The 20,658-nt window shown below is 43.9% G+C and overlaps 1 protein-coding gene across 1 annotated transcript in view; it reads left to right on the plus strand.

The window, feature by feature from the left end:
- Positions 1-20,658, plus strand: part of LOC311115275 (mitochondrial import receptor subunit TOM70-like) — a 55,996-nt gene that overhangs the window by 11,405 nt on the left and 23,933 nt on the right. Inside the window, exons 2-8 of the mRNA XM_084190472.1 lie at positions 595-768; positions 5,934-6,060; positions 8,191-8,300; positions 12,540-12,688; positions 13,310-13,517; positions 19,759-19,893; positions 20,126-20,233. Of these exons, the coding sequence (XP_084046598.1) occupies positions 595-768; positions 5,934-6,060; positions 8,191-8,300; positions 12,540-12,688; positions 13,310-13,517; positions 19,759-19,893; positions 20,126-20,233 (1,011 nt within the window). The remainder of the gene's footprint in view (positions 1-594; positions 769-5,933; positions 6,061-8,190; positions 8,301-12,539; positions 12,689-13,309; positions 13,518-19,758; positions 19,894-20,125; positions 20,234-20,658) is intronic.

Here is a 20,658-nt window from a genome sequence, read left to right on the forward strand (position 1 = left end):
TCCCTTCCATCCTGTAGAGTCCTCTGGACCGGGCCCAGGGTGATACTAACTCTGTCTCCCTTCCATCCTATAGTCCTCTGGACCGGGCCTGGGTGATACTAACTCTGTCTCCCTCCCTTCCATCCTGTAGAGTCCTCTGGACCGGGCCCAGGGTGATACTAACTCTGTCTCCCTCCCTTCCATCCTGTAGAGTCCTCTGGACCGGGCCCAGGGTGATACTAACTCTGTCTCCCTTCCATCCTGTAGAGTCCTCTGGACCGGGCCCAGGGTGATACTAACTCTGTCTCCCTCCCTTCCATCCTGTAGAGTCCTCTGGACCGGGCCCAGGGTGATACTAACTCTGTCTCCCTCCCTTCCATCCTGTAGAGTCTTCTGGACCGGGCCCAGGGTGATACTAACTCTGTCTCCCTTCCATCCTGTAGAGTCCTCTGGACCGGGCCCAGTGTGATACTAACTCTGTCTCCCTTCCATCCTGTAGAGTCCTCTGGACCGGGCCCAGGGTGATACTAACTCTGTCTCCCTTCCATCCTGTAGAGTCCTCTGGACCGGGCCCAGGGTGATACTAACTCTGTCTCCCTCCCTTCCATCCTGTAGAGTCCTCTGGACCGGGCCCAGGGTGCTAAGAACAAGGGCAACAAGTACTTCAAGGCTGGGAAGTATGAGCAGGCCATCCAGTGTTACACAGAGGCCATCGGTCTGTGTCCTAGAGAGAACCAGACAGACCTGTCCACCTTTTACCAGAACAGAGCTGCTGCCTACGAACAGCAGGTTAGTGACAACTATCACCTTGGCAACCACTCATTATGATGCTCTGGATGTGTTCATGTGGGTTTATAGCAGTGGAGGCTGGTTAGGGGAGGGTGGCTCATAGTAATAGCTAGAATGGAATTAATGGAATGGTATCAAACATGGAAACCAAACCATCATTAATTCCATCCCAGTTAAACCAAACCATCATGTGTTTGATGCTGTTTCAGTTAAACCAAACCATGAGCCCATCCTCTGGTTTTCAAGTGTCACCAGCCACCACTGGTTTATAGTGGAGAACTGTTGTATGCAAATGTGTCCCTGGGTGTTAACATTAACTATGTGTGTTTCTGGGTGTTAACATTAACTATGTGTGTTTGTGGGTGTTAACATTAACTATGTGTGTTTGTGGGTGTTAACATTAACTATGTGTGTTTGTGGGTGTTAACATTAACTATGTGTGTTTGTGGGTGTTAACATTAACTATGTGTGTTTCTGGGTGTTAACATTAACTATGTGTGTTTGTGGGTGTTAACATTAACTATGTGTGTTTGTGGGTGTTAACATTAACTATGTGTGTTTCTGGGTGTTAACATTAACTATGTGTGTTTGTGGGTGTTAACATTAACTATGTGTGTTTGTGGGTGTTAACATTAACTATGTGTGTTTGTGGGTGTTAACATTAACTATGTGTGTTTGTGGGTGTTAACATTAACTATGTGTGTTTGTGGGTGTTAACATTAACTATGTGTGTTTGTGGGTGTTAACATTAACTATGTGTGTTTGTGGGTGTTAACATTAACTATGTGTGTTTGTGGGTGTTAACATTAACTATGTGTGTTTGTGGGTGTTAACATTAACTATGTGTGTTTGTGGGTGTTAACATTAACTATGTGTGTTTGTGGGTGTTAACATTAACTATGTGTGTTTGTGGGTGTTAACATTAACTATGTGTGTTTGTGGGTGTTAACATTAACTATGTGTGTTTGTGGGTGTTAACATTAACTATGTGTGTTTCCAGATGAAGTGGACAGAGGTGGTGCAAGACTGTACCCAGGGTTAGGGTTTCATGTGGTGGTGTACCCAGGGTTAGGGTTTCATGTGGTAGTGTACCCAGGGTTTCATGTGGTAGTGTACCCAGGGTTAGGGTTTCATGTGGTGATGTACCCAGGGTTAGGGTTTCATGTGGTAGTGTACCCAGGGTTAGGGTTTCATGTGGTGGTGTACCCAGGGTTAGGGTTTCATGTGGTAGTGTACCCAGGGTTTCATGTGGTGGTGTACCCAGGGTTTCATGTGGTGGTGTACCCAGGGTTAGGGTTTCATGTGGTAGTGTACCCAGGGTTAGGGTTTCATGTGGTGGTGTACCCAGGGTTAGGGTTTCATGTGGTAGTGTACCCAGGGTTTCATGTGGTGGTGTACCCAGGGTTAGGGTTTCATGTGGTGGTGTACCCAGGGTTAGGGTTTCATGTGGTGATGTACCCAGGGTTAGGGTTTCATGTGGTGGTGTACCCAGGGTTTCATGTGGTAGTGTACCCAGGGTTTCATGTGGTGGTGTACCCAGGGTTAGGGTTTCATGTGGTGGTGTACCCAGGGTTAGGGTTTCATGTGGTGGTGTACCCAGGGTTAGGGTTTCATGTGGTGGTGTACCCAGGGTTAGGGTTTCATGTGGTAGTGTACCCAGGGTTAGGGTTTCATGTGGTGGTGTACCCAGGGTTAGGGTTTCATGTGGTGGTGTACCCAGGGTTAGGGTTTCATGTGGTGGTGTACCCAGGGTTAGGGTTTCATGTGGTGGTGTACCCAGGGTTAGGGTTTCATGTGGTGGTGTACCCAGGGTTAGGGTTTCATGTGGTGGTGTACCCAGGGTTAGGGTTTCATGTGGTGGTGTACCCAGGGTTAGGGTTTCATGTGGTGGTGTACCCAGGGTTAGGGTTTCATGTGGTAGTGTACCCAGGGTTTCATGTGGTAGTGTACCCAGGGTTAGGGTTTCATGTGGTGATGTACCCAGGGTTAGGGTTTCATGTGGTAGTGTACCCAGGGTTAGGGTTTCATGTGGTGGTGTACCCAGGGTTAGGGTTTCATGTGGTAGTGTACCCAGGGTTTCATGTGGTGGTGTACCCAGGGTTTCATGTGGTGGTGTACCCAGGGTTAGGGTTTCATGTGGTGGTGTACCCAGGGTTAGGGTTTCATGTGGTAGTGTACCCAGGGTTTCATGTGGTGGTGTACCCAGGGTTAGGGTTTCATGTGGTAGTGTACCCAGGGTTTCATGTGGTGGTGTACCCAGGGTTAGGGTTTCATGTGGTTGTGTACCCAGGGTTAGGGTTTCATGTGGTGGTGTACCCAGGGTTAGGGTTTCATGTGGTGATGTACCCAGGGTTAGGGTTTCATGTGGTGGTGTACCCAGGGTTTCATGTGGTAGTGTACCCAGGGTTTCATGTGGTGGTGTACCCAGGGTTAGGGTTTCATGTGGTGGTGTACCCAGGGTTAGGGTTTCATGTGGTGGTGTACCCAGGGTTAGGGTTTCATGTGGTAGTGTACCCAGGGTTTCATGTGGTGGTGTACCCAGGGTTAGGGTTTCATGTGGTAGTGTACCCAGGGTTTCATGTGGTGGTGTACCCAGGGTTAGGGTTTCATGTGGTTGTGTACCCAGGGTTAGGGTTTCATGTGGTGGTGTACCCAGGGTTAGGGTTTCATGTGGTGATGTACCCAGGGTTAGGGTTTCATGTGGTGGTGTACCCAGGGTTTCATGTGGTAGTGTACCCAGGGTTTCATGTGGTGGTGTACCCAGGGTTAGGGTTTCATGTGGTGGTGTACCCAGGGTTAGGGTTTCATGTGGTGGTGTACCCAGGGTTAGGGTTTCATGTGGTAGTGTACCCAGGGTTAGGGTTTCATGTGGTGGTGTACCCAGGGTTAGGGTTTCATGTGGTGGTGTACCCAGGGTTAGGGTTTCATGTGGTGGTGTACCCAGGGTTAGGGTTTCATGTGGTAGTGTACCCAGGGTTTCATGTGGTAGTGTACCCAGGGTTAGGGTTTCATGTGGTGATGTACCCAGGGTTAGGGTTTCATGTGGTAGTGTACCCAGGGTTAGGGTTTCATGTGGTGGTGTACCCAGGGTTAGGGTTTCATGTGGTAGTGTACCCAGGGTTTCATGTGGTGGTGTACCCAGGGTTTCATGTGGTGGTGTACCCAGGGTTAGGGTTTCATGTGGTGGTGTACCCAGGGTTAGGGTTTCATGTGGTAGTGTACCCAGGGTTTCATGTGGTGGTGTACCCAGGGTTAGGGTTTCATGTGGTAGTGTACCCAGGGTTTCATGTGGTGGTGTACCCAGGGTTAGGGTTTCATGTGGTTGTGTACCCAGGGTTAGGGTTTCATGTGGTGGTGTACCCAGGGTTAGGGTTTCATGTGGTAGTGTACCCAGGGTTTCATGTGGTGGTGTACCCAGGGTTAGGGTTTCATGTGGTGGTGTACCCAGGGTTTGGGTTTCATGTGGTGATGTACCCAGGGTTAGGGTTTCATGTGGTGGTGTACCCAGGGTTTCATGTGGTAGTGTACCCAGGGTTTCATGTGGTGGTGTACCCAGGGTTAGGGTTTCATGTGGTGGTGTACCCAGGGTTAGGGTTTCATGTGGTGGTGTACCCAGGGTTAGGGTTTCATGTGGTAGTGTACCCAGGGTTAGGGTTTCATGTGGTGGTGTACCCAGGGTTAGGGTTTCATGTGGTGGTGTACCCAGGGTTAGGGTTTCATGTGGTGGTGTACCCAGGGTTAGGGTTTCATGTGGTAGTGTACCCAGGGTTTCATGTGGTAGTGTACCCAGGGTTAGGGTTTCATGTGGTGATGTACCCAGGGTTAGGGTTTCATGTGGTAGTGTACCCAGGGTTTCATGTGGTGGTGTACCCAGGGTTTCATGTGGTGGTGTACCCAGGGTTAGGGTTTCATGTGGTGGTGTACCCAGGGTTAGGGTTTCATGTGGTAGTGTACCCAGGGTTTCATGTGGTGGTGTACCCAGGGTTAGGGTTTCATGTGGTAGTGTACCCAGGGTTTCATGTGGTGGTGTACCCAGGGTTAGGGTTTCATGTGGTGATGTACCCAGGGTTAGGGTTTCATGTGGTGGTGTACCCAGGGTTAGGGTTTCATGTGGTGGTGTACCCAGGGTTAGGGTTTCATGTGGTGGTGTACCCAGGGTTAGGGTTTCATGTGGTGGTGTACCCAGGGTTAGGGTTTCATGTGGTGATGTACCCAGGGTTAGGGTTTCATGTGGTGGTGTACCCAGGGTTAGGGTTTCATGTGGTGGTGTACCCAGGGTTAGGGTTTCATGTGGTGGTGTACCCAGGGCTTCATGTGGTGGTGTACCCAGGGTTAGGGTTTCATGTGGTGGTGTACCCAGGGTTAGGGTTTCATGTGGTGGTGTACCCAGGGTTTCATGTGGTGGTGTACCCAGGGTTAGGGTTTCATGTGGTGGTGTACCCAGGGTTAGGGTTTCATGTGGTGATGTACCCAGGGTTAGGGTTTCATGTGGTGGTGTACCCAGGGTTAGGGTTTCATGTGGTGGTGTACCCAGGGTTTCATGTGGTGGTGTACCCAGGGTTAGGGTTTCATGTGGTGGTGTACCCAGGGTTAGGGTTTCATGTGGTGGTGTACCCAGGGTTAGGGTTTCTTGTGGTGATGTACCCAGGGTTAGGGTTTCATGTGGTGGTGTACCCAGGGTTAGGGTTTCATGTGGTGGTGTACCCAGGGTTAGGGTTTCATGTGGTGGTGTACCCAGGGTTAGGGTTTCATGTGGTGATGTACCCAGGGTTAGGGTTTCATGTGGTGATGTACCCAGGGTTAGGGTTTCATGTGGTGGTGTACCCAGGGTTAGGGTTTCATGTGGTGGTGTACCCAGGGTTAGGGTTTCATGTGGTGGTGTACCCAGGGTTTCATGTGGTGGTGTACCCAGGGTTAGGGTTTCATGTGGTGGTGTACCCAGGGTTAGGGTTTCATGTGGTGGTGTACCCAGGGTTTCATGTGGTGGTGTACCCAGGGTTAGGGTTTCATGTGGTGGTGTACCCAGGGTTAGGGTTTCATGTGGTGGTGTACCCAGGGTTAGGGTTTCATGTGGTGGTGTACCCAGGGTTAGGGTTTCATGTGGTGGTGTACCCAGGGTTAGGGTTTCATGTGGTTGTGTTAACATCAACGGTCTGTGTTTCCAGATGAAGTGGACCGAGGTGGTGCAGGACTGTTCCCAGGCTGTAGAGATGAACCCTCGCTATATCAAGGCCCTGTTCAGGAGGGCCAAGGCCCTGGAGAGACTGGACAACAACAAGGAGTGTCTGGAAGGTACACACACACACACACACTGGATAATAACAAGGAGTGTCTGGAAGGTATGGCAAACACACATATATACACACACACATACAGTGCTATGAAAAAGTATTTGCCCCCTATCTAATTTTCTCTACTTTTGCATATTTGTGATACTGAATGTTATCAGATCTTCAACCAAAACCTAATATTAGATAAAGGGAACATAAGTGAACAAATAACACAACAATTACATATTTATTTCATAAACAAAGTTATGCAACACCCAATTCCCCTGTGTGAAAAAGTAATTGCCCCCTTACACTCAATAACTGGTTGTGCCACCTTTAGCTGCAATGACTCCAACCAAATGCTTCCTGTAGTTGTTGATCAGTCTCTCACGTCGCTGTGGAGGAATTTTGGCCCACTCTTCCATGCAGAACTGCTTTAACTCAGTGACGTGTGGGTTTTCAAGCATGAACTGCTCGTTTCAAGTCCTGCCACAACATCTCAATTGGGATTAGGTCTGGACTTTGACTAGGCCATTCTAAAACTGCCAATTTGTTGCTTTTTAGCTATTTCATGTAGACTTGACTGTGTGTTTTGGATCATTGTCTTGCTGCATGACCCAGCTGCGCTTCAGCTTCAGCTCACAGACGGATGGTCTGACATTCTCCTGTAGAATTCTCTGATACGGAGCAGAATTCATGGTTCCTTCTATTAAGGCAAGTCGTCCAGGTCCTGAGGCAGCAAAGCATCCCCAAACCATCACACCACCACCACCATGCTTGACCTTTGGTATGATGTTCTTACTGTGGAATGCAGTGTTTGGTTTTCGCCAGGCATAAATGGGACCCATCTCGTCCAAAAAGTTGACTCAAGTTTGCCAAAAAGCACCTGGATGATCATCAAGACTCTTGGAAGAACGTTCTATGGACAGATGATTCAAAAGTATAACTTTTTGGACGACATAGTTCCAGTAATGCCTGGCGGAAACCAAACTATGCATTCCACAGTAAGAACATCATACCAAAGGTCAAGCATGGTGGTGGTGGTGTGATGGTTTGGGGATGCTTTGCTGCCTCAGGACCTGGACGACTTGCCTTAATAGAAGGAACCATGAATTCTGCTCTGTATCAGAGAATTCTACAGGAGAATGTCAGACCATCCGTCTGTGAGCTGAAGCTGAAGCGCAGCTGGGTCATGCAGCAAGACAATGATCCAAAACACACAATCAAGTCTACATGAAATAGCTAAAAAGCAACAAATTGGAAGTTTTGGAATGGCCTAGTCAAAGTCCAGACCTAATCACAATTGAGATGTTGTGGCAGGACTTGAAACGAGCAGTTTATGCTTGAAAACCCACACGTCACTGAGTTAAAGCAGTTCTGCATGGAAGAGTGGGCCAAAATTCCTCCACAGCGACGTGAGAGACTGATCAACAACTACAGGAAGCATTTGGTTGGAGTCATTGCAGCTAAAGGTGGCACAACCAGTTATTGAGTGTAAGAGGGCAATTACTTTTCACACAGGGGAATTGGGTGTTGCATAACTTTGTTTATGAAATAAATATGTAATTGTTGTGTTATTTGTTCACTTATGTTCCCTTTATCTAATATTAGGTTTTGGTTGAAGATCTGATAACATTCAGTATCACAAATATGCAAAAGTAGAGAAAATTAGATAGGGGGCAAATACTTTTTCATAGCACTAATATATATATATATATATATATATATATATATATATATATATATATATATATATATATATATATATATATATATATATATATATATATATATATATATATATATATATATATATATATATATATATATATACACACACACACTGGACAACAAGAAGGAGTGAGTGGAAGGTGTGGCTTACTCAGACTTGTTCAGCTTTACTGTCAATGGCTGCTTCCCAAATACACCCTTTTCCCTATATAGTGCACTACAGTTGACCATAGCCCTGTGGTCCCTGGTCAAAAGTGCTCTATATGGGGAATAGAGAGCCAGTTCGAACGTGATCAATGATTCTCCTGTCCTGTTGGCATTCTTTAAAGGCATATGATACCACAATAGGTCAAGTAACTAGGGAATCCCCATATATTCCTTCCTGCTCCCCCCCCCCCCCCCCCCCCTCCTGTTCCTGTAGATGTGACGGCGGTATGTATCCTGGAGGCCTTTCAGAACCAGCAGAGTATGCTGCTAGCAGACAAAGTCCTCAAACAGCTGGGGAAGGAGAAGGCCAAAGACCAGTACAAGGTGAGAGGATGTCCCAGCTCTCCTGCTGATCCTTACTGAAGGCCTTGAGTAATGGTGGCTTTTAACTGCTCTGAAATGCTCTCCTTCTCTGTGGGTCTGTGTGATCTGTGGGAAATATGTGTCTCTAATATGGTCATGCATTTTGCAGGAGGTTAGGAAGTGAAGCTCAGTTTCCACCTCATTTTGTGGGCAGTGTGCACATAGCCTGTCTTCTCTTGAGAGCCAGGTCTGCCTACGGCGGCCTTTCTCAATAGCAAGGCTATGCTCACTGAGTCTGTACATAGTCAAAGCTTTCCTTAATTTTGGGACAATCAGTGGTCAGTTATTCTGCCACTGTGTACCCTCTGTTTAGGGCCAAATAGCATTCTAGTTTGCTCTGTTTTTTGATTGATTCTTTCCTTTGTGTCAAATAGTTATCTTTTTGCTTTCTCATAAGTTGGTTTGGTCTTAAATGTGTTTCTGTCCTGGGGCTCTTTGGGGTGTGTTTGTGAACAGAGCCCCAGAACCAGCTGGCTGAGGGGACTCTTCTCCAGGTTCATCTCTCTGTAGGTGAGGGCTTTGTAGTGGAATGTGTGGGCATCGCTTCCTTTTAAGTGGTTGTAGAATTGAACAGCTCTTTTCTGTATTTTCAATAACTAGCGGGTATAGTCCTAATTCTGCTCTGCATGCATTGTTTGGGGTTTTGCGTTGTACACAAAGTATATTTTTGCAGAGTTCTGCATGCAGAGTCTCAATTGGGTGTTTTCCCATTTTCACCTGGAATGCTTTTCCAACAGTCTTGAAGGAGTTCCCACATATGCTGAGCACTTGTTGACTGCTTTTCCTTCACTCTGCGGTCCGACTCATCCCAAACCATCTCAATTTAGTTAAGGTCAGGGGATTGTGGAGGCCAGGTCATCTGATGCAGCACTCCATCACTCTCCTTCTTGGTAAAATAGCCCTTACACAGCCTGGAGGTGTGTTGGGTCATTGTCCTGTTGAAAAACAAATTATAGTCCCACTAAGCCCAAACCAGATTGGATGGCGTATCGCTGCAGAATGCTGTGGTAGCCATGCTGGTTAAGTGTGCCTTGAATTCTAAATAAATCACAGACAGTGTCACCAGCAAAGCACCCCCACATCATAACACTTCCTCCTCCATGCTTTACGGTGGGAGCTGCACATGCGGAGATCATCCGTTCACCCACACCGCATCTCACAAAGACACGGTGGTTGGAACCAAAAATCTCAAATTTGGACTCCAGACCAAAGGACACATTTCCACTGGTCTAATGTCCATTGCTTGTGTTTCTTGGCCCAAGCAAGTCTTTTCTTCTTATTGGTGTCCTTTAGTAGTGGTTTCTTTGCAGCAATTCGACCATGAAGGCCTGATTCACACAGTCTCCTCTGAACAGTTGATGTTGAGATGTGTCTGTTACTTGAACTCTGTGAAGCATTTATTTGGGCTGCAATTTCTGAGGCTGGTAACTCTAATGAACTTATCCTCTGCAGCAGAAGTAACTCTGGGTCTTCCATTCCTGTGGCGGTCCTCATGAGAGCCAGTTTCATCATAGCGCTTGATGGTTTTTGCGACTGCACTTGAAGAAACTTTCAAAGTTCTTGACATTTTCCGTATTGACTGACCTTCATGTCTTAAAGTAATGATGGACTGTCGTTTCTCTTTGCTTATTTGAGCTGTTCTTGCCATAATACGGACTTGGTCTTTTACCAAATAGGGCTATCTTCTGTATACCGCCTCTACCTTGTCACAACACAACTGATTGGCTCAAACGCATTAAGAGTGAAAGAAATTCCACAAACTTTTAAGAAGGCACACCTGTTAATTGAAATGCATTCCAGGTGACTACCTCATGAAGCTGTTTGAGAGAATGCCAAGAGTGTGCAAAGCTGTCATCAAGGCAAAGGGTGGCTATTTGAAGAATCTCAAATATAAAATATATTTTGATTTGTTTAACACTTTTTTGGGGTTACTACATGATTCCATATGTGTTATTTCATAGTTTTGATGTCTTCACTATTATTCAACAATGTAGAAAATAGTGAAAATAAAGAAAAACCCTTGAATGAGTAGGTGTTCTAATACTTTTGATCGGTAGTGTATAGTCAAGGCATTATTCCACAAGGACTCAGGTGGCAAAATGAACCATCATTGGGACAGCACACAGATGACTTCTAAAATGAACCGTCATTGGGACAGCACACAGATTACTTCTAAAATGAACCGTCATTGGGACAGCACACAGATTACTTCTAAAATGAACCGTCATTGGGACAGCACACAGATTACTTCTAAAATGAACCATCATTGGGACAGCACACAGATGACTTCTGCAAGCGCTGGTGTGCCATCCTGGACAAATGCTCTATTGATTTAATGACATTAATCGTTTACCAGTTGAAAAATGATTTTATTGAAAAGGAATACGATTGAAGAGAAACGCACAGCTCTGCAAGGAGCTGTTAATGATGATGGCATATTCAATGAACTGATAAACTAACCAAGCGCTCCAGGACAAGTTGTCTACAGAAATAAAGGGACAGAGTCTGCTTCTGGAGAAACCCTGACGAGGTTCTGCTCCTCCTCTCCATGACAGACGCAGGAGGGAGGCCGCCAACTTCTCTCCACTCCTGTCTGACCAACGCTCTACAACCAGCGCCTCATCCGCTTCCAGTGCCAGTTTTTTTTATCCAACGAGAGACTGGGCCGACGGAAGCGCGGAGGTGGCCGCGGTCACGCGTACCGATGAGATGTCGTACCCGACGAGATGTCGTACCCGACGGGGTAAGAAGAAATGACTACCAGAGGCAGAGGGGACCGTTCACACGATCCAAGAACCCACAGGACTGAGTGTCTTTAATTTATCAAGCAAGATATTGAGTCCTGCCCATGTCTCCTCGCTTAATAAAGGGTTATCTTTTGTGCCTACAACTCAGTGCAACGATTTCGATGTTAAGGTAGACATGTTTACGTTTTTCAGAAACGTCTGTTTAAGGGAATACTTTAGCTCCCCTAATCGTGGTATTTCAACTGAACATGTAGGCTGCTCATCTGCACATCCTCCGACTCCTTTTAGAAGGAAGAGTTATTTTGTACCTCCGGCCAATCGCAATCACTCTATTGAGACATATTGCAGACTGGTTGAGAAAGATCTCCTTCAGAACAAACCTGAGTACAAATCTTTCCATAATTTTAATAAGGATGAAAAACAAGCTTTGCTTGATTTACAATCCAATACGTCAGTCCTCAGCAGGGTGGGTCGGTTGTACTCATAGATAGGACAGTTTATGTAAATGATCATAGGCAACTGCTTGACAACACCTTTTACAAGAAACTCAGAAGTGACCCCACTTCCCAATTTCAGAACACTATCTTTACTGTCTGAGATGGGTATTTAAGTTCTGGTCAAATCACCAAAAAATAACAACTTTTTGGCTATTCAACACCCTAAAATTGCCACTTTCTATACTTTTACGAAAATACACAAAAATGTTACAAAAACTCCAGGGCGCACTATTGTAGCGGGCATTGATGCGGTAACGGCTTCTTTATCATTGATGCGGTAACGGCTCCTTTATCATTGATGCGGTAACGGCTCCTTTATCATTGATGCGGTAACGGCTCCTTTATCATTGATGCGGTAACGGCTCCTTTATCATTGATGCGGTAACGGCTCCTTTATCATTGATGCGGTAACGGCTCCTTTATCATTGATGCGGTAACGGCTCCTTTATCATTGATGCGGTAACGGCTCCTTTATCATTGATGGACTTTTGTTTTCTCGTCTCCCTCTCTCTCCTCTCTCGTCTCCCTCTCTTCTCTCTTCTCCCCTCTCTCTTCTCTCGCTCTCTCTTCTCTCGCTCTCTCCCCTCTCTCCTCTCCCTCTCTTCTCCCTCTATTTTCTCTCTCTCCTCTCCCTCTCTCGTCTCTCTCGTCTCCCCCTCTTCCCTCTTCTCTCTCTCGTCTCCCGCTCTCTTTTTCCTCTCTATCCAGAACCGTGAGCCCCTGATGATTTCTCCTCAATTCATAGTCTTCTCTTTCCCTCTATCCTCTGTAGCTCAGCTGGTAGAGCACGGCGCTTGTAACGCCAAGGTAGTGGGTTCGATCCCCGGGACCACCCATACACAAAAACAAAATGTATGCACGCATGACTGTAAGTCGCTTTGGATAAAAGCGTCTGCTAAATGGCATATTATTATTATTATTATTATTATTATTATTATTATCTTCTCTCTCTCCAGAACCGTGACCCCCTGATGCCTTCTCCTCAGTTCATCAAGTCCTACTTCAGCTCCTTCACCGATGACATAATCAGCCAGCCGCTCCAGAAGGGCGAGAAGAAGGACGAGGACAAGGACAACGAAGGCGAGGCCACAGAAGTCACAGAAAGGTCAGAGGTCACACTGTGATGTCACTTCCTGTCCTGTATGTTGCTCTGGATAAAATACTAAAAGTGCGTTCCAAATGGCACCCTATTCCCTATATACCATAGTGTCTGTACCAGGGTTCAACATACTGAACGGTGCAGATAAAAATTATATGAATACTAGGTAATAGGGTGCCATTTGTTGCTCTTTGTAAAAATACTAAAGTCAACCCGATTCCTCTTTTTCCCTCTCCTGTCTCTCCATCGTCCATAGCTCTGGTTACCTGAAGGCCAAGCAGTACATTAACCCTATCCCTCTGTGTGTAGCTCTGGTTACCTGAAGGCCAACCAGTACATTAACCCTATCCCTCTGTGTGTAGCTCTGGTTACCTGAAGGCCAACCAGTACATTAACCCTATCCCTCTGTGTGTAGTTCTGGTTATCTGAAGGCCAACCAGTACATTAACCCTATCCCTCTGTGTGTAGTTCTGGTTACCTGAAGGCCAACCAGTACATTAACCCTATCCCTCTGTGTGTAGTTCTGGTTATCTGAAGGCCAACCAGTACATTAACCCTATCCCTCTGTGTGTAGTTCTGGTTACCTGAAGGCCAACCAGTACATTAACCCTATCCCTCTGTGTGTAGCTCTGGTTACCTGAAGGCCAAGCAGTACATGGAGGAGGAGAACTATGATAAGATTATCAGTGAGTGCACTAAGGAGGTGGAGTCTGGGGGCCGGTACACTGCTGAGGCCCTGTTGCTACGGGCAACCTTTTACCTACTCATCGGCAACGCCACAGGCGCCCAGCCCGACCTGGACCGGGTCATCAACATGGAGGACGCCAACGTCAAGGTAGTGGAGATGAGCTGGGGTCAGGGTGTTGTTGGGGTCAGGGTGTGAGGGGGGCTGGGGTCAGGGTGTTGTTGGGGTTGGGGTCAGGGTGTGAGGGGGGGCTTGGGTCAGGGTGTTGTTGGGGTCAGGGTGTGAGGGGGGCTGGGGTCAGGGTGTGAGGGGGGGCTGGGGGGGTCAGGGTGTGAGGGGGGCTGGGGTCAGGCTAAAATGCTTGCTCCCTAACCTAACTTCCTTTCATGTGCCACGATATGCCTGGCCAGCTAGGTAACATTAGCCTTCTACATCTAGCTGCATGTTATACGTCCATCCTCTCAGTCCAGGGGCACAATGAATGAATTAATGGTTGGATCAGAATTGCTGTGATAATCATTGGCCAGTATGGAGAATTAAGTAAAACCAAATCCCTGTCTCCATCCATGGCTAATTTAGGAAAGGGACCATTTTAGCTAGCTGGCTAGCCACTGGAGGACAACAACACAACGAGATGCAACAATTCAGGTTTTTTTCTATCAATAATTCCGTTTTGGCCTGTAATGTGATTGGTCTGAAGCCAGGACCATTCACTCCGTTTAGCTCAACGCTGATTGGCTTAAACATTTTTATCAGGCATTCAGTGCTACGGGCGGTAACAATGTCTCTTTCTGACATCATCAGACAGAGACAGAGACACTGTTTATCCGCTGAGATACATTCATTATATTATATTATTATTATATTATATACATTCATTATATTATATATATATTATATTATATATATTCATTATATTATATTATTATTATATTAGATACATTCATTATTATATTATATTATTATTATATTATATACATTCATTATATTATATTATTATTATATTATATACATTCATTATATTATATTATTATTATATTATATACATTCATTATATTATATTATTATTATATTAGATACATTCATTATATTATATTATTATTATATTAGATACATTCATTATATTATATTATTATTATATTATATTATTATTATATTATATTATTATTATATTATTATTATATTAGATACATTCATTATATTATATTATTATTATATTAGATACATTCATTATATTATATTATTATTATATTATATTATTATTATATTATATTATTATTATATTAGATACATTCATTATATTATTATTATATTAGATACATTCATTATATTATTATTATATTAGATACATTCATTATATTATATTATTATTATATTAGATACATATATTATATTATTATTATATTAGATACATTCATTATATTATATTATTATTATATTATATACATTCATTATATTATATTATTATTATATTATATACATTCATTATATTATATTATTATTATATTATATACATTCATTATATTATATTATTATTATATTAGATACATTCATTATATTATATTATTATTATATTATATTATTATTATATTATATTATTATTATATTAGATACATTCATTATATTATATTATTATTATATTATATTATTATTATATTATATTATTATTATATTAGATACATTCATTATATTATATTATTATTATATTAGATACATTCATTATATTATTATTATATTATATTATTATTATATTAGATACATTCATTATATTATATTATTATTATATTAGATACATTCATTATATTATTATTATATTATATTATTATTATATTAGATACATTCAGCCTCTTGAAGGAGATTTATGAAACACAGAGACAATAAAGAAGATACATTATTGATTGATTTAGCCTTCCCTTGGCCTTCCCTTGGCCTTCCCTTGGCCTTCCCTTGGCATCCATGAATATTGCAAAAAAAAACTAATGACCTGTTTTTGCTTTGTCACTATGGGGAATTGTGTGCAGATTGATGAGGGGGAAAAACAATTTCATCCATTTTAGAATAAGGCTGTAATGTAACAAAATGTGGGAAAAGTCAAGGGGTCTGAATACTTTCCGAAGGCACTGTATACTTAATTGTTTGAAACCTATGAAGCCTTACCTTGCTTCAAAGTAGCCTAGCCAAATTTAGGCTTATCTGTGAAGATAATTATTTTATATAAACTTTCTATCATTGTCCAGTAGCCAAAGGCACAATTCTAGTCATATTAGCAACCCTAGTTGTTGCATATTAGATCTCCCCTCTTTCTAGATGTCTAATGGATATTTTCATCTCTGTCACATGAAACCGCTCACGTGCAGTGCGCTTTTGACAACGGTGTTTTCCCGCTAATTGCATTATGGAACGAACATTCACACGTAGACTACTTCCTTTTGCGCATTGCTGCACTTATAATGTGAATAAATAATAGTTTATCAATATTTTAAGCTAAATGTTCTGATCTGTTGCATCAGCCTCATTGCTTTTTAAAGTTTTTTTTATGTAACCTAGGTCTACTGTATGGATGAACTTGGGATCCATCGTCCCACAACTCTCCCAGAGTCTGTTTGGAATAGGCTATTTCTTTCTTGACAAGCTGACCAATAGAATAGGTAAACGTTTCTACTATGGGGATAGTAGATTGACCGAGGCTAATGATTTGGCTGTTCGTTACTCGTCTTGTTGGCTGAGGAACAGTAGATGTGGACAGTTATTCTAGCATCTTCAAAGTGCACATCGTTGCATCCTCAACTTGCATGTTCTGTTAATATGAATTACCATCATCTTAATGTGATTTGAAAATGCCTGTCTAGCAATGATGAACAACCAATTTGATGGAGCTTGAAGAATAAAAAAAAAAAAAAATGGCTAAATGTTGTACAATTCAGGTGTGGAAAGAGACTTAGAGACTTACCCAGAAAGACTCACAGCTGTAATCGCTGCCAAAGGTGCTTCTAACGTGTTGACTCAGGGGTGTGAATACTTATGTAAATTAGATATTTCTGTATTTAATTTTCGATAAATGTGCAAAAATGTATAAAAACATGTTTTCACCATGGGGTGTTTTCACTATGGGGTGTTTTCACTGTGGGGTGTTTTCACTGTGGGGTGTTTTCACTGTGGGGTGTTTTCACTGTGGGGTGTTTTCACTATGGGGTGTTTTCACTATGGGGAGTTTTCACTGTGGGGTGTTTTCACTATGGGGAGTTTTCACTGTGGGGTGTTTTCACTATGGGGTGTTTTCACTGTGGGGTGTTTTCACTATGGGGTGTTTTCACTGTGGGGTGTTTTCACTGTGGGGTGTTTTCACTGTGGGGAGTTTTCACTGTGGGGTGTTTTCACTGTGGGGTGTTTTCACTATGGGGTGTTTTCACTGTGGGGTGTTTTCACTGTGGGGTGTTTTCACTGTGGGGTGTTTTCACTGTGGGGTGTTTTCACTGTGGGGTGTTTTCACTATGGGGTATTGTGTGTAGATGGGTGAGGGGGGAAAAAACACTTTAATCCATTTTGAATTCAGGGTGTAACACAGTGGAATAAGTCAAGGGGTCTGAATATTTTCTGAACACTAAGTTATTTAGCCAGTCTATCAGTGTTTTGGGCCGTCTGTACGTTTTTAAAGTTGGTTTTGTGTTTATAGCTTAAATCGTTTAAGCGCTAGAGCTTAAAATATATAGGAGAATAAATCTAAATCTAATAATAGTATGTAAGAAATCTAAAGTGTTGCTTTGCCTTCAGCAAGCACACTGAACGTAACATGTAAAGTGTTGGTTCCAAGTTTCTTCGGCTGACATTAAAAGATCCCAGACGTGTTCCATGCGCACAAAAAGCTTATTTCTCTGAAATGTTGTGCACAAATGTGTTTACATCCCTGTTAGTGAGCATTTCTCCTTTGCCAAGATAATCTATCCACCTGACAGGTGTGGCATATCAAGAAGCTGATTAAACAGCATGATCATTACACAGGTACACCTTGTGCTGGGGACAATAAATGTGCCACTCTAAAATGTGCAGTTTTGTCACACAACACAATGCCACAGACATCTCAAGTTTTGAGGGAGCGTACAATTGGCATGCTGACTGCAGGAATGTCCACCAGAGCTGTTGCTAGAGAATTTAATGTTCATTTCTCTACCATTAGCCACCTCCATCGTTTTAGAGAATTTGGCAGTACGTCCAACCGGCCTCACAACCGCGGACCATGTGTAACCACGCCAGCCCAGGACCTCTACATCCTGCTTCTTCACCTGCGGGATCGCCTGAGACCAGCCACCCGGCCAGCTGATGAAGCTGTGGGTTTGCACAACCGAAGAATTTCTGCACAAACTGTCAGAAACCGTCTCAGGGAAGCTCATCTGCGTGCTCGTCGTCCTCACCAGGGTCTTGACCGACTTCAGAAGGTAAATGCTCACCTTCGATGGCCACTGGAGAAGTGTGCTCTTCACAGATTAATCCTGGTTACAACATTTTCAGATGGCAGACAGCGTGTATGGCGTCGTGTGGGAGAGTGGTTTGCTGATGTCAACGTTGTGAACAGAGTGCCCCGTGGTAGCGGTGGGGTTATGGTATGGGCAGGCATAGGCTACGGACAACGAACACAATTGCATTTTATCGATGGCAATTTCAATGCACAGAGATCCCGTGACGAGATCCTGAGGCCCATTGTCGTGCCATTCATCCGCCGCCATCACCTCATGTTTCAGCATGATAATGCACGGCCCCATGTCACAAGGATCTGTATACAATTCCTGGAAGCTGAAAATGTCCCAGTTCTTCCATGGCCTGCATACTCACCAGACGTCACCCATTGATCATGTTTGGAATGCTCTGGATTGACGTGTACGACAGCGTGTTCCAGTTCCCGCCAATATCCAGCAACTTCGCAGAGCCATTGAAGAGGAGTGGGACAACATTCCACAGGCCACAATCAACAGCCTGATCAACTATATGCGAAGGAGATGTGTTGTGCTGCATGAGGCAAATGGTGGTCGCACAAGATACTGACTGATTATCTGATCCACGCCCATACTTTTTTTTTTTTAAAGGTATCTGTGACCAACAGATGCATATCTGTATTCCCAGGCATGTGAAATCCATAGATTAGGGCCTGATCACTATTAGCAGCTCAGTTCCTCCTCTCTGTACCACGTTCATCTGTACAAATAATAGTACTCAAGTATAAACACCATGGGACCACCATGCTGGAGGAAACAGGTACAGAAGTATCTATATCCACAGTAAAACGAGTCCTACATTTATATAACCTGAAAAGCCGTTCAGCAACGAAGAAGCCACTGCTCCAAAACCGCCATAAAAAAGCCAGACTACGGTTTGCAATTGCACATGGGTACAAAGATCGTACTTTTTGGAGAAATGTCCTCTGGTCTGATGAAACAAAAATAGAACTGTTTGGCCATAATGACCATCGTTATGTTTGGAGGAAAAAGGGGGAGCTTGCAAGCCGAAGAACACCATCCCAACCGTGAAGCACGGGGGTGGCAGCATCATGCTGTGGGGGTGCTTTGCTGCAGGAGGGACTGGTGCATTTCACAAAATAGATGGCATCATGAGGAAGGAAAATTATGTGGATATATTGAAGCAACATCTCAAGACATCAGTCAGGAAGTTAAAGCTTGGTCGCAAATGGGTCTTCCAAATGGACAATGACCCCAAGCATACTTCCAAAGTTGTGGCAAAATGGCTTAAGGACAACAAAGTCAAGGTATTGGAGTGGCCATCACAAAGCCCTGACCTCAATCCTATAGAAAATTTGTGGGCAGAACTGAAAAAGCGTGTGCGAGCAAGGAGGCCTACAAACCTGACTCAGTTACACCAACTCTGTCAGGAGGAATGGGCCAAAATTCACCCAACTTATTGTGGGAAGCTTGTTGAAGGCTACCTGAAACATTTGACCCAAGTTAAACAATTTAAAGGCAATGCTACCAAATACTAATTGAGTGTATGTAAACTTCTGACCCACTGGGAATGTGATGAAAGAAATAAAAGCTGAAATAAATAATTCTCTCTACTATTATTCTGACATTTCACATTCTTAAAATAAAGTGGTGATCCTAACTGACCTAAGACAGGGAATTTTTACTAGGATTAAATGTATTTGGCTAAGGTGTATGTAAACTTCCGACTTCAACTGTATATCGCAAGTGAAATAGCAATATTTGGTAGTAAAATCACAATTAGATTTGTGGTACCGCCCAGACCAGGTGGCTGTGTAGTTAATATAGCTAGTAGCTCTTCTTTCTCTTAGTCCTGCTAGCTGGGGGCCAATGGCAGTATGTACACACCTCTCTGACTAAAACCCTGTCTCTGTCCTGTCTCTGTCCTGTCTGTGGTCCTGTAGCTGAGGGCCAATGCTCTGATCAAGCGTGGCAGTATGTACATGCAGCAGCAGCAGCCTATGATGTCAACGCAGGACTTCAACATGGCCGCTGAGATCGACACGCGCAACGCAGACGTCTACCACCACCGGGGACAGGTACGGATGTCTCTATCAATATCCCTTATGGTACCCTATGCCCTATTTCTACTTTTGACCAGCGCCCATAGGGTGATTCAGCCCATAGGCCTCTAAATAGGAAATAGGGTGAATATTGGGATGTATATGTATGTATGTATATTGGGGCAAATAAGCAGTCCGATGCATTAAGTCACATGTCATTCCCATGATCATTGGTTTACCCTAACAGACTGAACTGTTTCCCCTTCAGTTGAAGATCCTTCTGGACCAGGTGGAGGAGGCTGTGGGAGACTTTGATGAGTGCATCCTGCTCAGACCTGACTCTGCTCTGGCACAGGCTCAGAAATGCTTTGCCCTGGTGAGTTAGGATCAGGAGACACCACTGTACAATACACTATGTTAGGGTTAGAGCTCACTAATATAATATAATGGATATCTGTTAGAAAAATGAATCTTATCAGTTTATCTGTCCTCTAGCGTTTAGTGTAGGTTTGGGATGTGTTCATGTTAAAGGTTCATCCTACTGGCTGTGTCCTCTTGTGTTCTGAAGTACAGACATGCTCTGGTGAATGGACTGTCTAAAACACTTCAGACAGCTGTGAGACCAGAGCTCACCAATCTGCTGTTTATGAACTGGGAGAAACATGCATCTTTCAGTTAGTTAGTCTGCTCTCTAAGGTTGATGCAGTATGGAGCATAGCTCTCTAAGGTTGGTGCAGTATTTGTATTTATTATGGATCCCCATTAGTTCCTGCCAAGGCAGCAGCTACTCTTCCTGGGGTT

Source organism: Coregonus lavaretus (genome assembly GCF_964263955.1).
Source record: "Coregonus lavaretus genome assembly, contig: HAP1_SCAFFOLD_689, whole genome shotgun sequence".
In the NCBI taxonomy this organism is placed as follows: Eukaryota; Metazoa; Chordata; class Actinopteri; order Salmoniformes; family Salmonidae; genus Coregonus; species Coregonus lavaretus.